A 20,604-nucleotide genomic window follows, 5' to 3' on the forward strand; every position below is an offset into this window, starting at 1 on the left:
CTCCATAAAGTCTGCAGGAAATCCTGCAGAATTTACCTTAGGAATTCTGGATTTCATCCAGAATTGCCACCAAAAATACCTCTAGGAATTACCCCAAGAATTCATCCAGGAATTGATCCAGAAAATCCTCCAAGGAAAGCTTTTTGAAATTCTTTCAAGAATTTCTTCAGTAATTCCTCTATGAGTTTTTCCAGGGATTCCTCCGGGAATTCTTCTAGGGTTTCCTTGAAAAATTTTTCAAGAAATATCTCCTCAAGGTAAAACTCCAAGGATTCCTCCAGAGATTTCTCCAGGAATTGATTCAAGGGATCCCTCCAGGAATACCACCAGCATTTCCTCCAGGAATACCTTCAGGAATTGGTCCAGGTATTTACCAGAAATTCCTTCAGGGATTCCTCTAAAGATTTTTCCAGAGATTCCTCCAGGAAATCCTATGATGATTCCTCCAATAATTCATCCACATATTCAATTAAGAAATTTTTCCTGGAATTCCTCCAGAAATTCCTCAGGAAATTAAAAATGGTATTTCAGCAGAGATTCCTCCAGGAGTTCCTCTGGAGATTTCTTAAGGATTCCTCGACGAATACCTGTAGGTATTTCTCTAGAGATACCTCATAAAATTCAACTAGGGATTCCTCGAGGAATTTCTCCAGAAATTCTTCCTCTAGGGATTCTACCTGAAAGTTTTCCAGCGATTCTGCAAGAAAATCTCCCACAAATTCCTCCAGGAGTTCCTCTGAAGATTTCTTAAGGAAGTTCTCTAGATATTCCTCCAGGAATTCGCACAGGCATGTCTCCAGGCATTCCTTCAGGAGCTTCGCTAGGCAATCCTCTAGGGATCGCTCTAGGATTTCCTCCAGGAATTCTTAAAGGAATACCTCCAGGAGTTCCTCCAGCGATTTCCATAGGGATTCCTCCAGGAATTCATCAAGGCATTTCTTCAGGAAATAACTCTGGGGCTCCTCCAGGAATACCTTTAAGAATCCCACCAAGAATTACCCTAGGAACTCCTGCAGAAATTAATCCAGTAAATCGTACAGAAATTACAACGGCAATTTATCCAGAAATTTCTCCAGGAAATCATCCTCCCGGAGTTTATACACGCATTATTCCAATAATCCAGGGATTCCTCAAAGGATTCCTAAAGAGATTTCTCCAGGAATTGTACACTGTTATGAAACGGTGGAAAACTCTTAAAAAAAATTAAACCATAAATAAAATTTGTTTCAAACTGTTTATTTCGCAGGTAAAAAGCATAGACGTTCTGTTCTATTATGTTCTATACATACACGATGTTCTATTGTATATACAACTGACTTTGCATACCCTTTGTAGTCGATGAAATATTAGAACGATCGACATGTTTTTTGCACGGTTCAATTCGACTTCATGGTGGCTATGTTTAGATGTAGAAAAAGTTGGGAAAATAAACAACATGATATATTCTATTTTAATCCTATTTAAAAAAAAATGTGACATTACTGTGAAATATGCATGAGATGCGAAGAATTTCAAAAAAAATAATAATAATATTAAATGCGGTAGATAACTGTAAAAAAAAATAATCCAGCACATTTAAAATGGGCAATACAAGGTTTGCCGGGTCAGCTAGTATATATATAAAAATGCAGTGGCATACGTGGGACCGCGCATAACTTACGAACGGATGGTTCGATTTGGGTCGTCTAAGTTTTGTTCTGTTAGTTTTCACCCAAGGAAGGTTTATGAGGCCAAAAACATGGGAAAAATGAGAGTTTTTGAAAATCGGGTGTTCATACATTTTAAACGGGGACTTGGGCGCTTGGCTAGGGACATGCAACGTCAAAAAACGCAGTAGACAAGACAAAGTTTGCCGGGGACAAACTAGTTATATATAAATCAATAAAATATAAATAAAACATTTTAAAAAAGTAAAAAATTAAAATAAAAAAAAAATCTAAAATTCAAATATTCAAAAACTTTTCTCAAATTCGTTAGTTTTTTTGATTTTTTTTGTAACACATCAAAAATATCAAAAGCAACTTATTAAAAAAAAAATAATAAAAAAAACAAACACTCGTAAAATCTACCAATTTGTCAAAATCAGTTCGAATCAATAAAATTATAAAAATATATAACAAAATATAAAAAAGCAGAATAAATTCACAATAAACAAAATAAACAAATTCAAAGGAAACCAACGAAACAAGCAAAATCACTACATTAACAAAATCGACCGAGTTTTCACATAAACTAAGTTATCAATATCAAATTTGCTGAGTCTAGCAAATTAACAACTTCAACTTAAAAAAAAAGTCCAAATTGGTGATTGGCAAGATTCAGCGGAATCAAAACGAATCAGCTGGGGAACCCCTGACCTATCAGACACGGTTTGCTTTCTTGCTCGAGACAAGATCCACGTGCCATGCTGCTGCTTGCACTGTGTAATCACACTCCTAACTGTCGGGAGCCCCATGCTGCTATTAGCTTAGCACTGGAACTGGAAGTGAGTGACCACGCCACCATCCGACCGTCGTGTGTGATAAGATTCGCTCCAGTTTCTCTTCGGCCTGAATACTCTCATCTCACAGCTCAATTCTGATGATAAGCGCACATCGGAGAGATGCAACCACGATAGATAGAGAGAGTGAGAGTAGGATCCTGTCGCCGTGGTCCAAGCCCAGCATCCAACATCGCCACGGGCCTAGTCCTTCAGTTTGCGGAACCATTCCGTGCTGGAATGACACACACGTACGAGAAGTCGACGACGACGACGGTTGATGATTGTTGATTCGCGTGTCGCGTGTCCGGATACCTAATTGGTGGCGGTTGTGATTGTGTGGTGCAGTTGCATCTATCCAGCTAGCAAGGAGTAAGCAGGATACGCGTCTTCGTCCTTGTGTTGGGGGAAGGCTGAATGGATTTAGGGGGTTTTGCTGCCGAAGAAGACGACGACAAATTGCTGGATTAAAGGGTGAAAGTGACACTTGCTGTGCTGTGTTGTTTTGGCCTACTTTTAGGGGAATGCAATAGCGGAAGATTCGGGAAGAATTTTTTTTTTGAAGAACGGTGAAATATGGCAGCTTGTTTGGTGCACCCATGGAATACAAATCGAAGCTGACAACAATTTGAAGTGAAGTGTTAAGGAGAATATGAAAGCGATCGTAATACCTCAAGCACCTCAAGGGATTTGATTTGGATTTATAAGTACTGAGGACCTCTTCGAGTCTGCTTACATGAAAATTCACATACCATATCGAGAAAATGCCTAATTTTAAAGTTTTTTGTTTAGGTTTAATACTCACGCAATAGTATAAGTGTCATTCCATATGAAGTGACCGAGAAAAAGTGGAAACGTGTTATCGACCATCACGGATTTTGACCAAATTTTGTTGGAATGTTTGTTTAAATGGAGGAAGAAAAAATTCAAATTTTGGTGCCGATCGGATCACCCCTCGGCCCGTGGCAGCACCCCTCGTCTTTGCCAATACAAGAAAAATCCAAGTTTTCCCTTCCTCTTCTTAATTTATAGCTTTGAAACTATAACATATACACATTTGTGACCTTCGGCTTTTTTGAAGAAAATTGTTGGAGGAATCCAGGAAAAATATTATTTTTTTTGATGCAGTGTTGCCAAATATGTTATTTTTTAATTTTAAAATTAAAAATCGATTTTTCGTCGAATGAGTATATTTTGATTTCAAAAATTTTGATTCCATCGTGTTTATCAGACATTTTCCAGTCGAAAAAGCTTAACCCCCCAAGGTCTTTTTGGCCGTTCCAGAGATACAGCGTATTTAAGCTTAAAAACCGGTTTTCTCTAATATATAAAATAAGTCCAATTTACAAGTTTCGCTAAGAAAACATTATTCGATGCAATTTAAAGGTGATTTGGACTGATTTAGACCAAGGAAAATAGAAAACTATGTAAAAATAATAATAGGACAGTGTTGCCAGTTTATCAATTATGGATTTATTAGAATGGATAACAATAAATTGCTAAAGTTTAAAATTTATGTATTATTATCCTTATTTCAATTGAAATTCTACCTATGTAAACATTGAGGTTGACGAAAGTGTTGCCAGACATTGTAATTTTATTGTAAAAATCTATATGAGAACTTTTGTATCAAATCAAATTATCAAGCAAGAATCATAATTTCATTTTTTACAATTTTATTGCTATTGGCAACACTGAACCTTGATAGTTTTCGTTTGGTGTGCAACTTTTTATTCTTCGAACAAACCTTTAATAAGGGCAGTGGTAAATTCAAATGTTCACTGAAATTTATTCATGGTTCAGAATTACGCAAATTGATTCCGACTGTTTTTGGTGTACATATTTTTAGGATTTTTAGCTTTTCAGTCCGATTGTGAGATTAAAAACAACCTTATGTTCTCATACTCCAACGCTTCGTATCGGATCTTGAGAAAGATCCCATACGGATCGAAACGTTGGAGTAAGAGAACATAAGGTTGTTTTTGATCTCACAATCGGACTGAAAAGCCGAAAAATCCTAAAAATAAGTTCAGAATTACGAAAAACCATTCTGGATGACATGTTATGCCTTAACCTACAAGTTGCTATTCATTTTTTTTCTGTTTATCCATTGTTTTGAACTTGTACGGGGAAAGCAAAGTTCCCAAAAAAGAGTTCAGTTAACTTAATTAACTCGCATACAGACAGAGTACTTAGAGTAGAAGTTCTTTTTACCCAACAGCCTGTTCAAATTACTCAACTGTCAATACTGTGTCACATACTCATTTTTAACCAATCTTAATGTTATTTAGGTGCCTGGATAATAACACCTTGTACGCACTCCCGGGTTGCTAGTCTTAAATATGCCATCTAATCCTTCGCTTGGTCCTTTTTCATGTGCGAAACAATGCAATTCTACGGGAACCCAAAAATCCTTCTCGTGAAACATTTACATTTAAACTAACTTTTGAGCTCTTTTTGCATCCTTAAGTAATTTGAACTGGCGGTTGGGTAAAAAGAACTTCTACTCATAGTACTCTGTCTGTATGCGAGTTAATTAAGTTAACTGAACACACTTTTGGGAACTTTCCTTTCCCCGTACAAATTCAAAACAATGGATAAACAGAAAAAAATAAATAGCAACTTGTAGGTTAAGGCAGAATGGTTTTTCATAATTCTGAACTTATTTTTAGGATTTTTTGGCTTTTCAGTCCGATTGTGAGATCAAAAATAACTTAAAAAAAATATGTTCTCTTACTCCAACGTTTCGATCCGTATGGGATCTTTCTCAAGATCCGATACGAAGCGTTGGAGTATGAGAACATAAGGTTGTTTTTAATCTCACAATCGGACTGAAAAGCTAAAAATCCTAAAATTACACCAAGAACAGTCGGAATCAATTTGCGTAATTCTGAACCATGAATGAATTTCAGTGAAAATTTGAATTTATCACTGTCCTTATTAAAGGTTTGTTCGAAGAATAAAAAGTTGCACATCAAACAAAAACTATCAAGGTTCAGTGTTGCCAATAGCAATAAAATTGTATAAAAGGAATTTATGATTATTGCATGATAATTTGATTTGATACAAAAGTTCTGATGTAGATTTTTACAATAAAATTAAAATGTCTGGCAACACTTTCGTCAACCTCAATGTTTGCATAGGTAGAATTTCAATTGAAATAAGGATTATAATACATAAATTGGAAATCACTCAAAGGGGTTTTTCCCTCTTCAAAATTTTTAGTTAAAAATAAATAATAATAATAATAATAATAATATAATACATAAATTTTAAACTTTACCAATTTATTGTTATCCATTCTAATAAATCCATAATTGATAGACTGGTAACACTGTCCTATTATTATTTTTACATAGTTTTCTATTCTCCTTGGTCTAAATCAGCCCAAATCACCTTTAAATTGCATCGAATAATGTTTTCTTAGCGAAACTTGTAAATTGGACTTATTTTATATATTAAAGAAAACCGGTTTTCAAGCTTAATAACGCTGTATCTCTGGAACGGCCAAAAAGACCTCGGGGGGTTAAGCTTTTTCGACTGGAAAATGTCTGATAAACACGATGGAATCAAAATTTTTGAAATCAAAATATACTCATTCGACGAAAAATCGATTTTAAATTTTAAAATTGAAAAATAACATATTTGGCAACACTGTATAAAAAAATATTATTTTTCCTAGTTTCCTCCAACAATTTTCTTCAAAAAAGCCGAAGGTCACAAATGTGTATATGTTATAGTTTCAAAGCTATAAATTAAGAAGAGGAAGGGAAAACTTGGATTTTTCTTGTATAGGCAAAGACGAGGGGTGCTGCCACGGGCCGAGGGGTGATCCGATCGGCACCAAAATTTGGATTTTTTCTTCCTCCATTTAAACAAGCATTCCAACAAAATTTGGTCAAAATCCGTGATGGTCGATAACACGCGGTGTGGAATGACCCACAGTTTTATAAATATTCTGAAAAGCATAATGAAACTGTTTTTTTTATTGTTTTAGTTCTGTCATGGTTTTATGCAACCTTTTTTTATCTGTATCTGTGGGTCCCGAGATGAACTAGCCTAGGGCTAAAAATCTCGTTATTTTTAGCCCTATGCTAGTTAATCTCGGGACCCACGCTTTACTTCCCTTCCGAAGGAAGAACTCACTCCGTATCAAAATATGGTATTATTGAGAACTTTTCCTCTATTCGGGATCTCTTGATTTTCTTCCAGGTGAAAAATGTATATCAGATGTCCAGAAACCATTACTGTCGTCTCGCTTGAAAATGATTTTTGTAAAATTATGAATATTTTCAGGCAAAAAAAAATCATAAGATGCATTGATCCTTTTTTTACAAGTGCATCGATGCTGATTTTGAAAATATTGCTCGAAAAATCGAAAACCAAAATATGTGGACTTTTATCCAATTTCGTCTTAAAGGTTGTAACCTTTAGCTATTTCTGCTTCATGAATTTATGCATAGACTTTATATGGGATTTCACAAAATAAAAGAAAACTCTTGATTTCCACTTGGAGGATATTGAATTCTTTGAGTGCCTTCACATACCAGGAATTCTACCAAAAGTTATTTACTTCACTGAATTCACTACAAATGCGTGGATATTCTTACTTTGAAGGCTTATATCATCCCTTCGTCAGAATTTTAATCAATTTCTCAGAAAATTCCATCACAGTCGTATCTAGAGATTGCACAGTTTTCCCAGGATTTATTATTATTGTTATTTATTTAAGGTGAAATGGGAGCACGTCCAGGTGCATTTTTGCCTCGCATTTTCGAGAGCACCGATCTCGTCATCCGCAAATTTCCCGAAAACGAAAATGCTACTCAATGTTTATCACGAGTGAGCAAGGCAACTCATTGCTTTTTCAACTCTGTTTGTTGTTTAGATGAAGAGATCTGTGCTTTCGGTATTTGCAAGGCAGCCATTGTGACGGCCATCTTTGGATTCGCTCATATATGTCCTTAATCAATTAATTTTGGAAGAGGTAAAGGCCCCTTTGAGTGGTTTCCTTTCATCAACCCCAGGATTTATAATTTTAAATAAAAGATATTATTTAACAAAGTCTTAGTAATTATTTTAATGGAATTGATTTGTAATTAATTCCATTTATATAAATACATGTTTTAAACATGTTTGAGCCGTAGAATGTGTTTGTTTGTTGGAGAAATCTAAATAAAAATGATCGGAAAGCAAAATATAAAATATTTAAATATTTACATTTTTTTTTAATTTTATGCTGTTTTTATTTTTTTATTTTTCTTACTTTTTTGATCATTAAATATTTAAAAATCATTTTGAACCCAACTTTACTTTTTGTTTAGTAAAGAGAAATAATAAAATTCAGGTAACAAGCTTTATTCACATTTTTTTTGTCTGAACATACAAATGAATGAAATATGTGTTAAACATTGATTTATTTTGCATAAATTTACCATTAGTTTGTTTTTCTCTAAACTCATAAAGTAAGCACATAGATATGCAAATTTCTGCAGATATTCTCAGAGGACGGAAGACATGCTTATTCTACGAGTGGAGTGACGTGATCCAGCTCTACTCGATATGTGAGTTGGTCTGAGTCACGTCACTCCACTCGTAGAATGAGTACAATTGTTTTGACGGTAACTTCTGTATTGCCGTATTGGCATTAATTTTGGAAAATTTCAGAAGCCGAAACAGAAGTTCTTGGTTAAATTTGCTGAATATTGCAGATGAAGATTCAGTAAAAATTGTTCACCTACCCATGGAATGCGAGAAGAAATGTTTTTCAAGAATTTCTGTGATGTTGGTAAGTGTTTGAACAAAATCTCCTGAAGACTTATGAACAAAATATTTCAAAACTTGAAAATTATTCTCTGAAAGATAACTTACGAAACTTTTGAAAATTAAAAAAATGCTTTCCAAGAGTATATTTGAGCAGATTTATTCAAGATTTTGGAATTCATACACCCTAAAGACCATAGTTAGAGTTAGTCTGGAGAAATTCGTAGAAACCTTGTTAACAAATTGAAATAAGGTCCATTCAAATGTTCATTTTAATTTTTTTCCTGTGGCGCCCTCCTGCAAGCAATCATGTAGGCGCCTTACAATCACAACACTTTTTCATGTTTTGCTTTACAAAAAAATATTTTCGGCATTTCGCAAAGTAAAGCCTAAAGTAAAGTTTTTGCGTAGTATTTTATTTTTATTGGTCTCCTACAGAATGTTTTCTAAATCTTCCATGAGAACTGGTTTGAAATTTATGGGAATTCATTTACAATAAGGGTGTTCACAAAATTTCGCGGGATACTTATTTCTTTTCTTTACTGTCATACAGATAATGAAAATATTTTCCAAGATTTTAGTAGAGTGACATATCAATTTCCATTCGAAATTCTCACAGTATTATCATCACACCTGAGATTTTTGTTTTCAAAAACACTTTCTGAAGTTTTGGAATTATCCAAGACTGCTCTAAGAAGTCGATATTAGTTCAATAAACTTTTGTGGAACTTCCAACAAATGTATACCAAAGTTTGAATCTGAGTTTTTCAAACTGTTTAATAGAAATATTTACTTAGAAGATCTGAAGTTTCATACTTACTTCATTACGAATTATAGTAGTGTTTTTTTCCTATTCTTTCTCTTAGAATGCAACAGATATTGAGTTGAAAATAATCAGACAATTCTACTTGAATCATCATTTCTGTAATAGTTGTTGAAAATTTTAGAAAAATTAAAAAGATGTTTCTGAAGACGGAAAATATTCAGCGGAAAAATATGTACTTGGATTTTTTTAACAAATAAAGCTTAGAGAAACAACATACGCCAATGAGTGGTGGGATAAAAAGTGAAATAAATATTTGTAACGGCCATATATTAAACAAAAGGTGGGTTCACTGAAGCCATTCTTTGAAGCGTTCATTAACAAATGTTCTAGAAAATTATTAATTTCAAGCTAGCGAATTTATTTAAGTATTGTTTTTATCCATAAAGATATCCTGAAACAATTACTGTGACCCGTTTTCAGAATATGAAAGCAATTGATCAATAGTATCGTAGTTAAAGTCGAAACACTTAAACAAAATCAAAAAATGAATTGCTTTAAAAAAAGAAAGTTTTATAAGGACGTGTAATTTTATGTTAATTCTACTATTTGATCATATATAGGCATATTTCTCCAATCTGAAAATGCGAAAGGAATGCAATTTGCTCGTCCTAACTATTTCTTACGTTTTAGTAACTCATTTTTGTGAATTTTGTACTGTATGAGGTATCAGTAGGTCGGCTCCAGAGTGCAAAAAAATTGACCAATTTCAAAGTGAACATTCCAAAAGTCCCACTATATCTTTCTAACAAAATTAAGTGCTGATCAGTGGCGTAGCAAGGGAGGTGCGGAGGGTACGGTTCGCTGCGGCCCCCAAATTCAAAGGGCCTCCAAACCAGGGTAGGTCTAGTGTTATAAACCTTCCCTGATTTGGAAGCCCCCTGAATTCGGTGACCCAGTTTGAATAAAGTTCCGTGATTAGCGAAAGATTCCTGTAAGTATAAGTGCAATACTTGCCGATCTGCTGCTAGGTATGTAGGGGCCTCTTCGTGATTATCAAGAGATTTAGGAATAGGGAACACAGATGGCTATTTCTAAGTTCTATTATTACCAATTATACGTGTACACACTTTATTTATGTAGTTTAGTTAGTTTAGTTTATATTAGTTTGATGACTACTCTTTGCACCTGCAGGAGCCCCAAAATACAATAAAAAATATGTTCGAAAACAAAATTGAATTTTACGGTATTCAGTATCGATATGGAAGTAAAATTCATGAGCATTATGAAAACGTCACTAATATCCTAACAACAGAACCAAACATAGCTGTTGATTTGAAATTCAGGAGCCCCATTTATCAAAATTAAAAACTGAACACATGTCACACCTTTGAAGGGTTTCTGTGGGAATTCCTTCAGGCAAGAGTATCTTTTTCGATTTATCAGTTGGGTACTTCAATGACATTGCCTAAGGAATCTTTGGATGATTTCTTACAGCAATTATTAGAGGAGTTTCTAAGGAAATCCGTGCAGGTATGACTAAAGAAATGCTTGAACAAATTCTTAAGAAATCCTTGAAAGGACTTCAAGAAAAATCGTATCAGGCAGTGCAAAAAGAACCATTGAAGAAGTTTCTAGAAAAATTGAAGGAATTCCTAAAGTACTCTTCTGAAAAAAATCTGAAGAGAACATGTGGGGTAGTTCCAAAGGAATCGTTTGTGGAAAGCTTTAAGAAACCCTTAAGACTCAATTGAGAATGGTAAATGCTCCAGAACTAAAAAGCACTTTCCCCCAAAATGATCCACAAATCAAAGAAAACAAGAATGTCCTATCGTTTATTTATTCAATTATGGCAATCGGACATGCTGGTTTCGTTCGGTTTTAAATCATTCTGGAGAAAAGTGCTTTTTCAGTTTTGGATAATATGTGATTCTCATTTGAGCCTTGATGGATTACATAATACTGAAGAAACTCCTTTCTGATAAAAACCTTGGAAGAATTCCTAAAGAATTCATTGAGGAATTCCAGTAGATTTTTTTTGAGAAATTGTGCAAATTTTTACATTGTATATTAGAATTTCTGAAATATTTCTTCGGATTTTTTAGTATTTAATTCGAAACCCCGTATACACATTCGTTGAGGAATATCCTTAAACATTAATTTGGAAATCCATACGGCAATTGCTCTAAAAATTTCCTCTGGCGATACTTTTGATTAATTTTAGGCAATTCCTTTGGAATCTTCTTCAACTAATTCTCGGCAATGCTACAAAAAAAGCTTCAGATTTTTATTTCTACGGAAATTTCTTTGGAAATTCCGTCTGCAACTATTCACTGATTTTTTTTTTTTTGTCAATTGGTTTGAGAAATCTCTGGTATTTTTTTTTCGGAATAAGTTCAACACATTTCTGCGAACTTCTATGCCTATTCCTACGGGAATTGATTGGGCAATTCATATGGCATTTTTTTGGTAATTCTGTGAGTTACCTGAAGAAAATTTTCGAATATCTTTTGGCGAAGTTTTTTCGGCATATTCTTGGGAAATGCTTTGATTGGATTTGATCCAAAAATTCCTATAAAATTATTCTTGAGGTTTTCTTTGCAAATGTTTTTGAAAACTTTTTCGGCACTTCCTTTGAAATCTGATTCGATAACTCTGTTGGAAATTGCTCGGCAATAATATTTGAAGTTGAATTAGGTTATTATTTTTGAAAATATCTTTGACGTCACTTTTTGAAATTCTTTGGGCCATTGCTTTGGAAATTTATTACGGGATTTCAGCAATTTCTTTGAAAGTTTCACTAGCAGTCCCTTTGCAAATATAGCTGACAATAACTTTTGTAATTCTTTCAATAGTTCAATGTCGAAATTCAGGTAATCTGAAAATTAATTAGTTAATTTGTTTGCAAATTTATGTGGCAACTTTTAAAAGCTTGTTTGGTAATTTCTCAGAAAATTCCTTTAGTAATTCTTTTGTAAATTTATTCTGATAATTTTTATGGAATTCCGTCTGTTATTACTTTTGAAATTCTATGAGATACACTTTTGCAAGTTAATAAAAAAATCGAAGGATTTACAATGGAACGATCGAGAAAAATCACAAGAGAATTACCTTAAGAATTTCCAAAAAACGAAGATGAGATCACAAACAGTTTCCTAAAAATGTTTGAAGAAATTTCAATAGAATTTCTTGGGGGAATTTTTGTGAGAATTGAAAGAATTCTTATATTTTTTAATTTGATTTTCTAAAGCATTCATTGTTTTCAAGTATTTATTTGAGTTTCTAAAGTATCCATTCAGGAATTTATGAATCCTCAACCCTAAAAGGGATACCTGGGGTCCATTGGACCCCAGGCGCCTTTCAGAGCTCGTCTTTGATGGAACACACTCAGCGAGGTGACGAATCTGAGGCCATGAAAGTATCCCTTTTAGGGTTGAATAGAGGAATTTCTAAAAAAAATTCTAGCTAAAACACTCAATGCATCCTCTGGAGGAATTCCTATAGAAATTCTTGGAGGAATTTGTGTAAGAATCTCCGGAAAACTCTTGCATGAGTAGTTAAATAAATGCATGAAGAAATCCTTGCATGAAAGGTCCCAAAAGATTTCTTGTACAAAATAATTTGTTAAATTCCTGGGAAAATCAGTTTGGGAATGAATGAATGAAATCGATTGAAGAAATTCTAAGAGAATATTTGAATAAAATTTGTACGAATCTTTGGAGAAATCGCAAGAGAATTTCTTGGATGAACTACTAAAGAAATCTCTGGAAAAAATTCTGAAGAAAGTTTGGGAGCAACTTCTAAAGGCATCTTTGAAGAAATTCCTTTAGATTTTTGAATGGCATTAGAAGAATTCCCAAATCGATTCCTGGAAAATTCCCAAAAGTAATCGTTGGTAGAAGCTTTGGAGATGTGATAAAAAATAATAATAAGTTTCTAACAAGATCCTTGAAGAAATTCTGACAGAATCTTGTGATAATTTCCAAGAAATTTTTTTGAAGAATTATTTATGAAATCCTTGGAAAAATACCCGTATGAATTCTTGAAGCGATTCCTGAAAATATCCCGATGGATATACTCTATGAAATCATAGCCTTCCTGTAGAAAAAAGAATTCCTGTAGATAGTGTAGAATTAGGATAAGTTAAAATACACAGGAATAAAAACTAAAAAAAAAAATCCTGTGGAAAGTGGCAAAATAGTATTAGGAGGAATCCTTGGAGAAACTTCTGAAGAAGTAAGGTATCTGTTCCTTTACTATTTAAGCATATACGCTCCCATTTGCATCTCACTCAAAACATAGGAATGAAGTACTTTTTGTTCTGCTTCTTATTTTCATATATTTGTTAGAAGTGAGCACGGATTATATAAAAAAATAACGTAATAATTCTGTTGGAATCAATCATAAATTCTGGAGAAACTCTTGACTGAGATGCGTGATGAAAACTTAGAATTATTTTTCAAAAGATTTCTTGGAAGAATTTTGAAGGAGTCTTATCAAAAATCGGAATAGAAATTTTTAGAAAAGTGTCCAGAGGAATACTAGCAAAAACTCCTGCAGAAACTCGTAAGAAAAATCCTAGAGTTGATGGATATTAAAAAATTCGTTAGAGGAAGTCCAGAAGGATTTTTCGAAAGAATTTCTACAGATCTCCTACAGAAGTTCATCTTAAAACTTAATTTAATTTAGTATTTTTAATTTATTAAATTAAATCAATTTCTTCTATAGGAATCCTCAGAGGTTTGCGTAATTTATATCCAATCGATACTTTGAAAATTTCGTGGAGGAATACCTGGACGAATCTCTTAGTAAAACCTTAGAGAAACTTCTTGAAGAATCCTTGCAGATTTTTTTTTTTGAAAAAGGAAACTTTGGTGGGATTTCTGAAGTAATCCTAGGAAATAATTCTTAAGAAATCTTAAAAAGAGCGTCTAGATAAGTTATGAATGCGTGAGAAAATTTCAAGTGTTAAAATTGGAAAAATATCTGAAAGCTGAGAATAATTGAGAATTACTTGAAGAATCTATGGAGAAATACTTTTTTTTTGTCTGTATTAACGAGATTTTGAACCCTAGGTTAGTTCATCTCGGGACCCAAGTTTTACTTCCCTTCCGAAAGAAGGACCCACATTTTGTGAGTATGTCGAGAGTGGGATTCGATCCCAGGTCCTCGGCGTGATAGTCAAGTGTTCTAACCACCACACCAGGTCCGCTTACTTAGCAAATCACCAAAGAAATATTAGGAGGATTCCGCTGAAGGAAACGGAAGAATGTTTAAAGAAATTCTAGAAGGGCTTCCTTCCTCTGATGGAATCCCGATGTAATTTCTTGTAAGAATATCTGGTTCTAAATGGATCATTGGTGATTTTTTGCAGTATTTTTTCTGGATTTTTTTCTAGAAATCATTAGATGATCTTCTAGATGAATCCTCAGAGATATAATTGATAGATTTTTTTTCTGTATTAATGAGATTTTTAGACCTAGGCTAGTTCATCTCGGGACCCACGCTTTACTTTCCTTCCGAAGGAAGAACTCACATTTTTGCGAGTTTGTTGGGAGTGGGATTCGATCCCAGGTCCTCGGCTTGATAGTCAAATGTTCTAGCCATCACACCTGGTCCGCTCCTAATAATAATTGATAGATTCCTGAACTTATATTTCGAGAAATACTCGATGAAGCCTTTGCAAGAATCTTTTGAATTACTCTGTACTACTTTTGAAAACTTCCTGAATGTCTGAGGTGAACCAGCCAAGGGCTGAAAACCTCATTAATAAAGCTAATAATAACAACATTCCTGAAGGAGTGCTTTTAGAGGAGTACTGAATGAACTGACCGAAATCGAGCCCGCCACCCTCAACATGATCTTGCATGAATGACATCCTTACATTTACACTTTAAAAGATTCTTGAAGCAAACTATTCTTCAAGAAAGATTTCTTAAAGAAAAAAAAAACAATCTTTGAAATGGTTTAAAAAGGATTATTTGGTGCAATTTAAAAATAAATTGTTATAAAAATTTTCGGCATAATTCTTATATAAAAAAGTCTTGCTCTCCCGAAAAAAACCATAAAGGAATACAGAAAATAAGATAAGCTAGATAATGTTTAACCTTCAGTTGGCGATCACTGCCAGCATCACTATAATGCTGAGTACAAAAAATCAGATTTTTTCAACATTTTGTACAAAATACAACAGTGCGATCATTCGACAGTTAAATGTATAGATTTCTCATTGTTAAATGTGGACATAATATGTAATTTTCAGGGGGGCCTGCTAATTTGCTTCCGCACCGGGTCCCCAAACTCCTAGCTACGCCACTGGTGCTGATTCCGTAGGAGAGCTAAAGAATGGTAATTTACCTGATTTGCAAAATATTTCTGATAGACCTTTTCGAGTTAATCCTATTGAACTTCTAAATGCACTTTTGTGGCATTTCCGATAAAAATTCAAAGTCTTTTAACTCAAAAAAAAAATTGAGAAACTGAAAATACATTCAAGAAAACGTTCAGAAATGTTCTGTAGCTATCTTTGAAGACGTTCCTGAATAAAGTTATGGAAATGGCAAATTTATTTTTCTTGACAGGATTTAGAAGAATTGATCAACCCTCAATTTGACATCCTTTTATTTAATTTTATTAAGTCTACTATGATAAGGCTAAACGAATAATTGAAACAATAATCGACGAAGCTATTTTTTCAGCTCTGAAGGTCAAAAAAACAAATTGAAAACTTGATAGTAAATCAAGGTTTATATTTATTTTTCTTCAGATAGTTTCATGATCAACTATTTAGGATTTATTATTGTTTCAAACATATGGCTTGGAACTGAGAATTGATTAGAAACTTTAGTAAAACCAGAATTTTTTCTGTAATTTGTGCTTTCAATGGATTTGTTATGGTACATAAAACAGCCTCCTAGCCGTCCCAACAACCTTTTATCCAGAGAATATTTGTCGTCGTTTCGGAACGAAGTGAAGCATCGACAAGAAAGGGTAGTACAGCAAGCAAGTGCTTTTAATTAAAGAATTTCCGCTCCCGTGAGCAGCAACAGGCCAGCAAGCAGATGAGACAACGAGCTCCTTCACTATCCTTGCAGGACTTAAACCTTCGAGAGGAGGAAGGGCAACCGTAGAAAGTTACCCCGTTGTTGTTGTTGCTGTCGGAGGAGTAGAGTGCTGAATGGACGAGGGTCATCAGCAGGACCAAGGCTTGGATTTAGTTCAGTGGCAAGAAGATTGTTTCGTGCAGTTTTGGGATTTTACTATCTGCGGGCGACGGGCGACGGGAGAGGTTATTGTGCTGCTGGTGGTTGGCGAAGAGAAGTGCGGAGTGTGATAATCCCCCGAAAGTCGGTGCAAGTTCATCAGGATTAATCTTGAATAAATAATTATCGGGCAGGTTGTTGCGGGGCCGGCTGTGCGGTGCGGTGCGGGCAGTACCAGTCAGTGGAAGAAGACTTCGAACGACGACGACGAGCCAGTCAGAACCGCGTCCGAGTGGGATTCGGTCCGGGTTTTTCCGGGTGAAGTGAAGTGAAGTGATCGTTGCGTTGCCGGTTGTAGGATTTCGGGTGTGGTTCCCGTGAATTGTGATTAGAGAGATTAGAAACGGTGGTGGAAGGATTTTCCCGCAAAAAGGATAACGATGTTCGGGGTACGCTTTGTGGTATGCTGGGTGGCTGCTTTGGTGGCCGTTGGATACGTGCAGTCGGCTCTTCCGGTGTCGCAGCTCGGACGGGCAAGTAGTAAAGGTAAGGCTGAATGTTGCATTAAGTTATTTCATTTAGTGTGTTCTTTTGAAGCGCCATGAGTGCGGAACGTGTTAAGTGGCAATCCATTCATATCTCGCGTTTTTATTGGCTCTCGATGGTTTCGCGCTATGCTTCAGTGAATAATGATTGGGATTCCCATATATATATATAACCAAATAGCAGTAATATGCTGAATATAATATGACAATTTTATGAAAATCTATAAAAATGAACGCCGATTGGAGTCTTTCTTATGTAAAAAGAAGTAAGTAGTATTGAAATGTGATAAGTAAATCAGAAGAAAGGCTCACGTTGTAATTTACATTGGATATTCCACGTTTCACATTTACCAATCAATTTATTGAAGCGCCTTGTACCTACCGTTTATTCCAATATTGGAAATGTTGAATCATTCATCAATCCATTGTCATTTGGACGGGCCACCATATAAAGCCTGTTTCCACACCAAATTGATGCGATGAGATGAAAGAGACAGTTCATCACTCCGTAGTCCGGACACCGTCGTCAATGATGGAAATTGTTCGACAATCGTTAAACCAGCAGAAACATACATGTCGTTGACACTGGCAGCGTTTGCAATAAGGACGTAACTGTTTTTTGCCCGTCAAGATATTGCCGTGAACAACATTCATCGAATTCCGATATGTGATTTCCGTTGCGCGCTGACTGTGATCAAAACGTAGTTTCTGGAAGTTCAATTACCCCCTTTTGTTTCTCCCTTCTCGAACCATCAAATTTAGCCCCCTGTATTGACAGGTTCTAGCACCTCTATTTCCAATCCATTATCCCTTTTGTCGAAACTTCGGTAGGTAGGCTAGGCTCCGAGGCCCCGAGCACTGACAATGACAGGAAAAACTATCGACTGAACGGATTTAGAATGCTTTTCGCCGAATTTCTCCAGGGATAGCAACCTGTGTCCTGTGGGGTATTCCTCTCCCCCTTACATCCCCTCTCTCAAATGGGATCAGCCTCCCGAGAGGAACCGACCTACATACATGCTTCAACATTCCGTATTCCATTATCAGAAAATTGAATCGATTCTAATATTGTCCGAGCTCCAAGCTTCTCTTATGCCATCAGATCCAAGTGCAACGCACAGTGCAGAGCAGTCAGTCAGTGTAGGGATCGATCAAAATTGCGTCAGAGCTTGGCACCGGTCGTCATCGGTAGGTAGCCGCGCGTCGTTGTCCGTCAGTTACCTAGTGCGTTTGAGTCTAGAGTCTAGACTCTGACAGATCGGCAGCACCAGGCCAACCGTTAGCCCGAATGTACGGTTCCATGGCGTAGCAAGAGCAGCTTTTGGGGATTACCTCCACAAATTGTTATACATTCATTCATTTATTTAGTATTACATCAAATTCAAGATAAAACTGAATCAACAATATTTGGTCGGCGCTAAGTCAGAGAGGACCATGTGTCTTTTTCCTTATTTAGAGAAAAACGACTTTGAAATTTACAACTCTGTATTTTGAGTTTTTCAGTCAATTTTCTTGAATTTTTCCTATAAATCTTAAATTCATCAAAACAACACTCTGTACTGATTGCGAAAAAACGTAAAAACGTAAACGAGCAAATGTTAAGTAATTGATTGAACTTGGTCCACTCTGACTGAACGATTTTTGACAAACCTACAACACCAACTACATTACACACTCAAGTTTTAACATATTTGAAGAAAAGTTATGGCACATGAAGGACGACAATTAACCGGAGTGTTGTATATGTGAACCGAAAGTTTGAAATTTGTTATTACGCTGAAGATTACAGAAATTTTTATGTGCAGTCAGAGTGGAAGCACTCTTGACTAAAGCATGTAACCGCTAATAAATTTTGAACGTATTCCCATTTTTCGATAAGTTTTTAGAATATTGTAGTTACACAGTTCATAATAATTTATCCAAATGACTGGTGTTTTTCAAATATTCGTTCAGTCAAAGTGAGCTAAGTACAATTTTTAAATAACTGGCAAAATAAACTTCTCCATGAAACCGGTTCGTGGCTGCCGTTCTTGAAACATGCCCTGCCCACCGTACCCTTCCGGCTTTTGCCACCTTCTGGATGCTGGGTTCGCCGTAAAGTGCAGCGAGCTCGTGGTTCATCATTATCCGCCACACACCGTTCTCCTGCACAGCACCGAGGATCGTCCTTAGCACGCATCGCTCGAAAACTCCGAGTGCTTGCAGGTCCTCCTCGAGCATGGTCAGTGTCTCGTGTCCACCTGTCTTATCAGCGTCTTGTACATGGTGCACTTGGTGCGTGGGTGAAGCTTTTTAGACCGCAGCTTCTTCTGGAGCCCATAGTAGACACGACTTCAACTGATGATACGCCTCCGTATTTCACGGCATGTATTGTTGTCAGCCGTCAGTAAGGATCCGCGGTAGCCGAATTCCTCCACCACCTCGAAGGTATCCCCATCTATCGTCACATTATTACCTAGACGGACCCGGTCGTGTTCAGTTTCGCCTGCAAGCATGACTTTGTTTTGGATGCATTCACAGCAAAAAAATATGAAAGTTAAACAGCACGTAAATTGAAGATCAACTGAAATTTGCGACAGAAAAATGTAAATCGCCAATATTCAACGTCAGCCGAGCAGTCCGCTGCTGGTCAGACGGCTTGTTTACAGATTTTAAAGCATATTCGCTTTAAATTTACATGCATCTGCTATAAACCATGCCAGCCACTCTCCGTCGTCAGCTAAAGAACGTCTGCTCGCAGCTGTGGCGGTTTCCCCGTTGTCTCTCTCAGAACCCTTTGCAGCAGTCGGAGCATGTCGGGTATGCGTGCATTATGGTAGAAGCAGTTTAACTTTGACTGTCTGCTATTCAACAAGCTGAGATAGCCGAGAGAGCTCGGGCGTGCTACTCACACTCCAAGGATCTGAGTTCAATTCTCGCTCGGATCTCGATTTTCTTTATATTTTCTAACAGATATCTGCAATGTAATTTTAAGATCGCATAAAAATTTCCATCATATATGACGGGGTCCTTTTGTTACATTCGATCCGTCATAATTTTACAGGTTTTTTTCGAACTGTGTTCACTAAAAGTCCGACCTTTGCTGCTTCGCGTTTCAGGCGGCTGTACAGTTCTGCCACCATTCCAAATGGTCTTGGCGATAATGTCCATGTCGTCCGCGAAGCACACAAATTGACCGGATTTTGTGAAAATCGTTCCCCGGCTGTTGAGCCCGGATCGTCGCATAACACCTTCCAGAGCGATATTGAACAGTAGGCATGAGAGTCCGCCACCTTGTCGCAGTCCCCGGCGATATTCGAATGAACTGGATAGATCACCCGAAATTCTTACGCAGTTTTGCACGCCGCTCATCGTTGCTTTAATCAGTCTAGTCAGCTTCCCAGGAAAGTCGTTTCCGTCCATGATTTTCTATAGCTCTGTGTGGTCGATATTATCGTACATCGCTTTGAATTCGATGAATCTGGTACGTTATCGACCGGCCATTGATGAAGCCGGCTTGATAACTTCCCACGAACTCATTCGTTTTAGGTGACAGACGACGAAAAATGATCTGGGATAGCACTTTGTAGGCAGCATTTAAAATAGTGATCGCCCTGAAGTTCTCACATTCCAAATGGTCGCCTTTCTTGTGTATGGGGCAGATTACCCCTTCCTTCCACTCCTCTGGTAGCTGTTCGGTTTCCCAGATCCTGACTATCAGCCGATGTAGACAGGTGGCCAACTTTTCTGGGCCCATCATGATGAGTTCAGCTGCGATACCATCCTTACCAGCTGCTTTGTTGATTTTGAGCTGGTATATGGCATCCTTAACTTTCCTCAGCGTGGGAGTTGGTTCATTTCCGTCCTCCACTG

The 20,604-nt window shown here is 36.2% G+C and overlaps 1 protein-coding gene and 1 long non-coding RNA gene across 22 annotated transcripts in view; one reads left to right on the forward strand and one right to left on the reverse strand.

Moving 5' to 3' along the window:
* The window catches only part of LOC109405842 (low-density lipoprotein receptor), a 1,187,857-nt gene that overhangs the window by 703,101 nt on the left and 464,152 nt on the right, over positions 1 to 20,604 (forward strand). Inside the window, exons 1-2 of one of the 21 annotated variants that reach the window (XM_062858862.1) lie at positions 737 to 2,851; positions 16,049 to 16,753. The exons of 16 other annotated variants lie outside the window; for them this stretch is intronic. In XM_062858862.1, coding sequence (XP_062714846.1) covers positions 16,648 to 16,753 — 106 coding nt within the window. In that variant the 5' untranslated portion in view covers positions 737 to 2,851; positions 16,049 to 16,647. Of the gene's footprint in view, positions 1 to 736; positions 2,852 to 16,027; positions 16,754 to 20,604 lie in introns of those variants that run through there. 4 more of the 21 variants (XM_062858859.1, XM_062858858.1, XM_062858860.1 and 1 more) reach the window with 4 other exon arrangements.
* LOC134291301 (uncharacterized) overlaps positions 1 to 20,604 on the reverse strand; it is a 598,232-nt gene that overhangs the window by 316,435 nt on the left and 261,193 nt on the right. The gene's annotated exons all lie outside the window — the stretch shown is intronic.

The sequence above is a fragment of the Aedes albopictus genome, chromosome 3 (genome assembly GCF_035046485.1).
Source record: "Aedes albopictus strain Foshan chromosome 3, AalbF5, whole genome shotgun sequence".
Taxonomy (NCBI): Eukaryota; Metazoa; Arthropoda; class Insecta; order Diptera; family Culicidae; genus Aedes; species Aedes albopictus.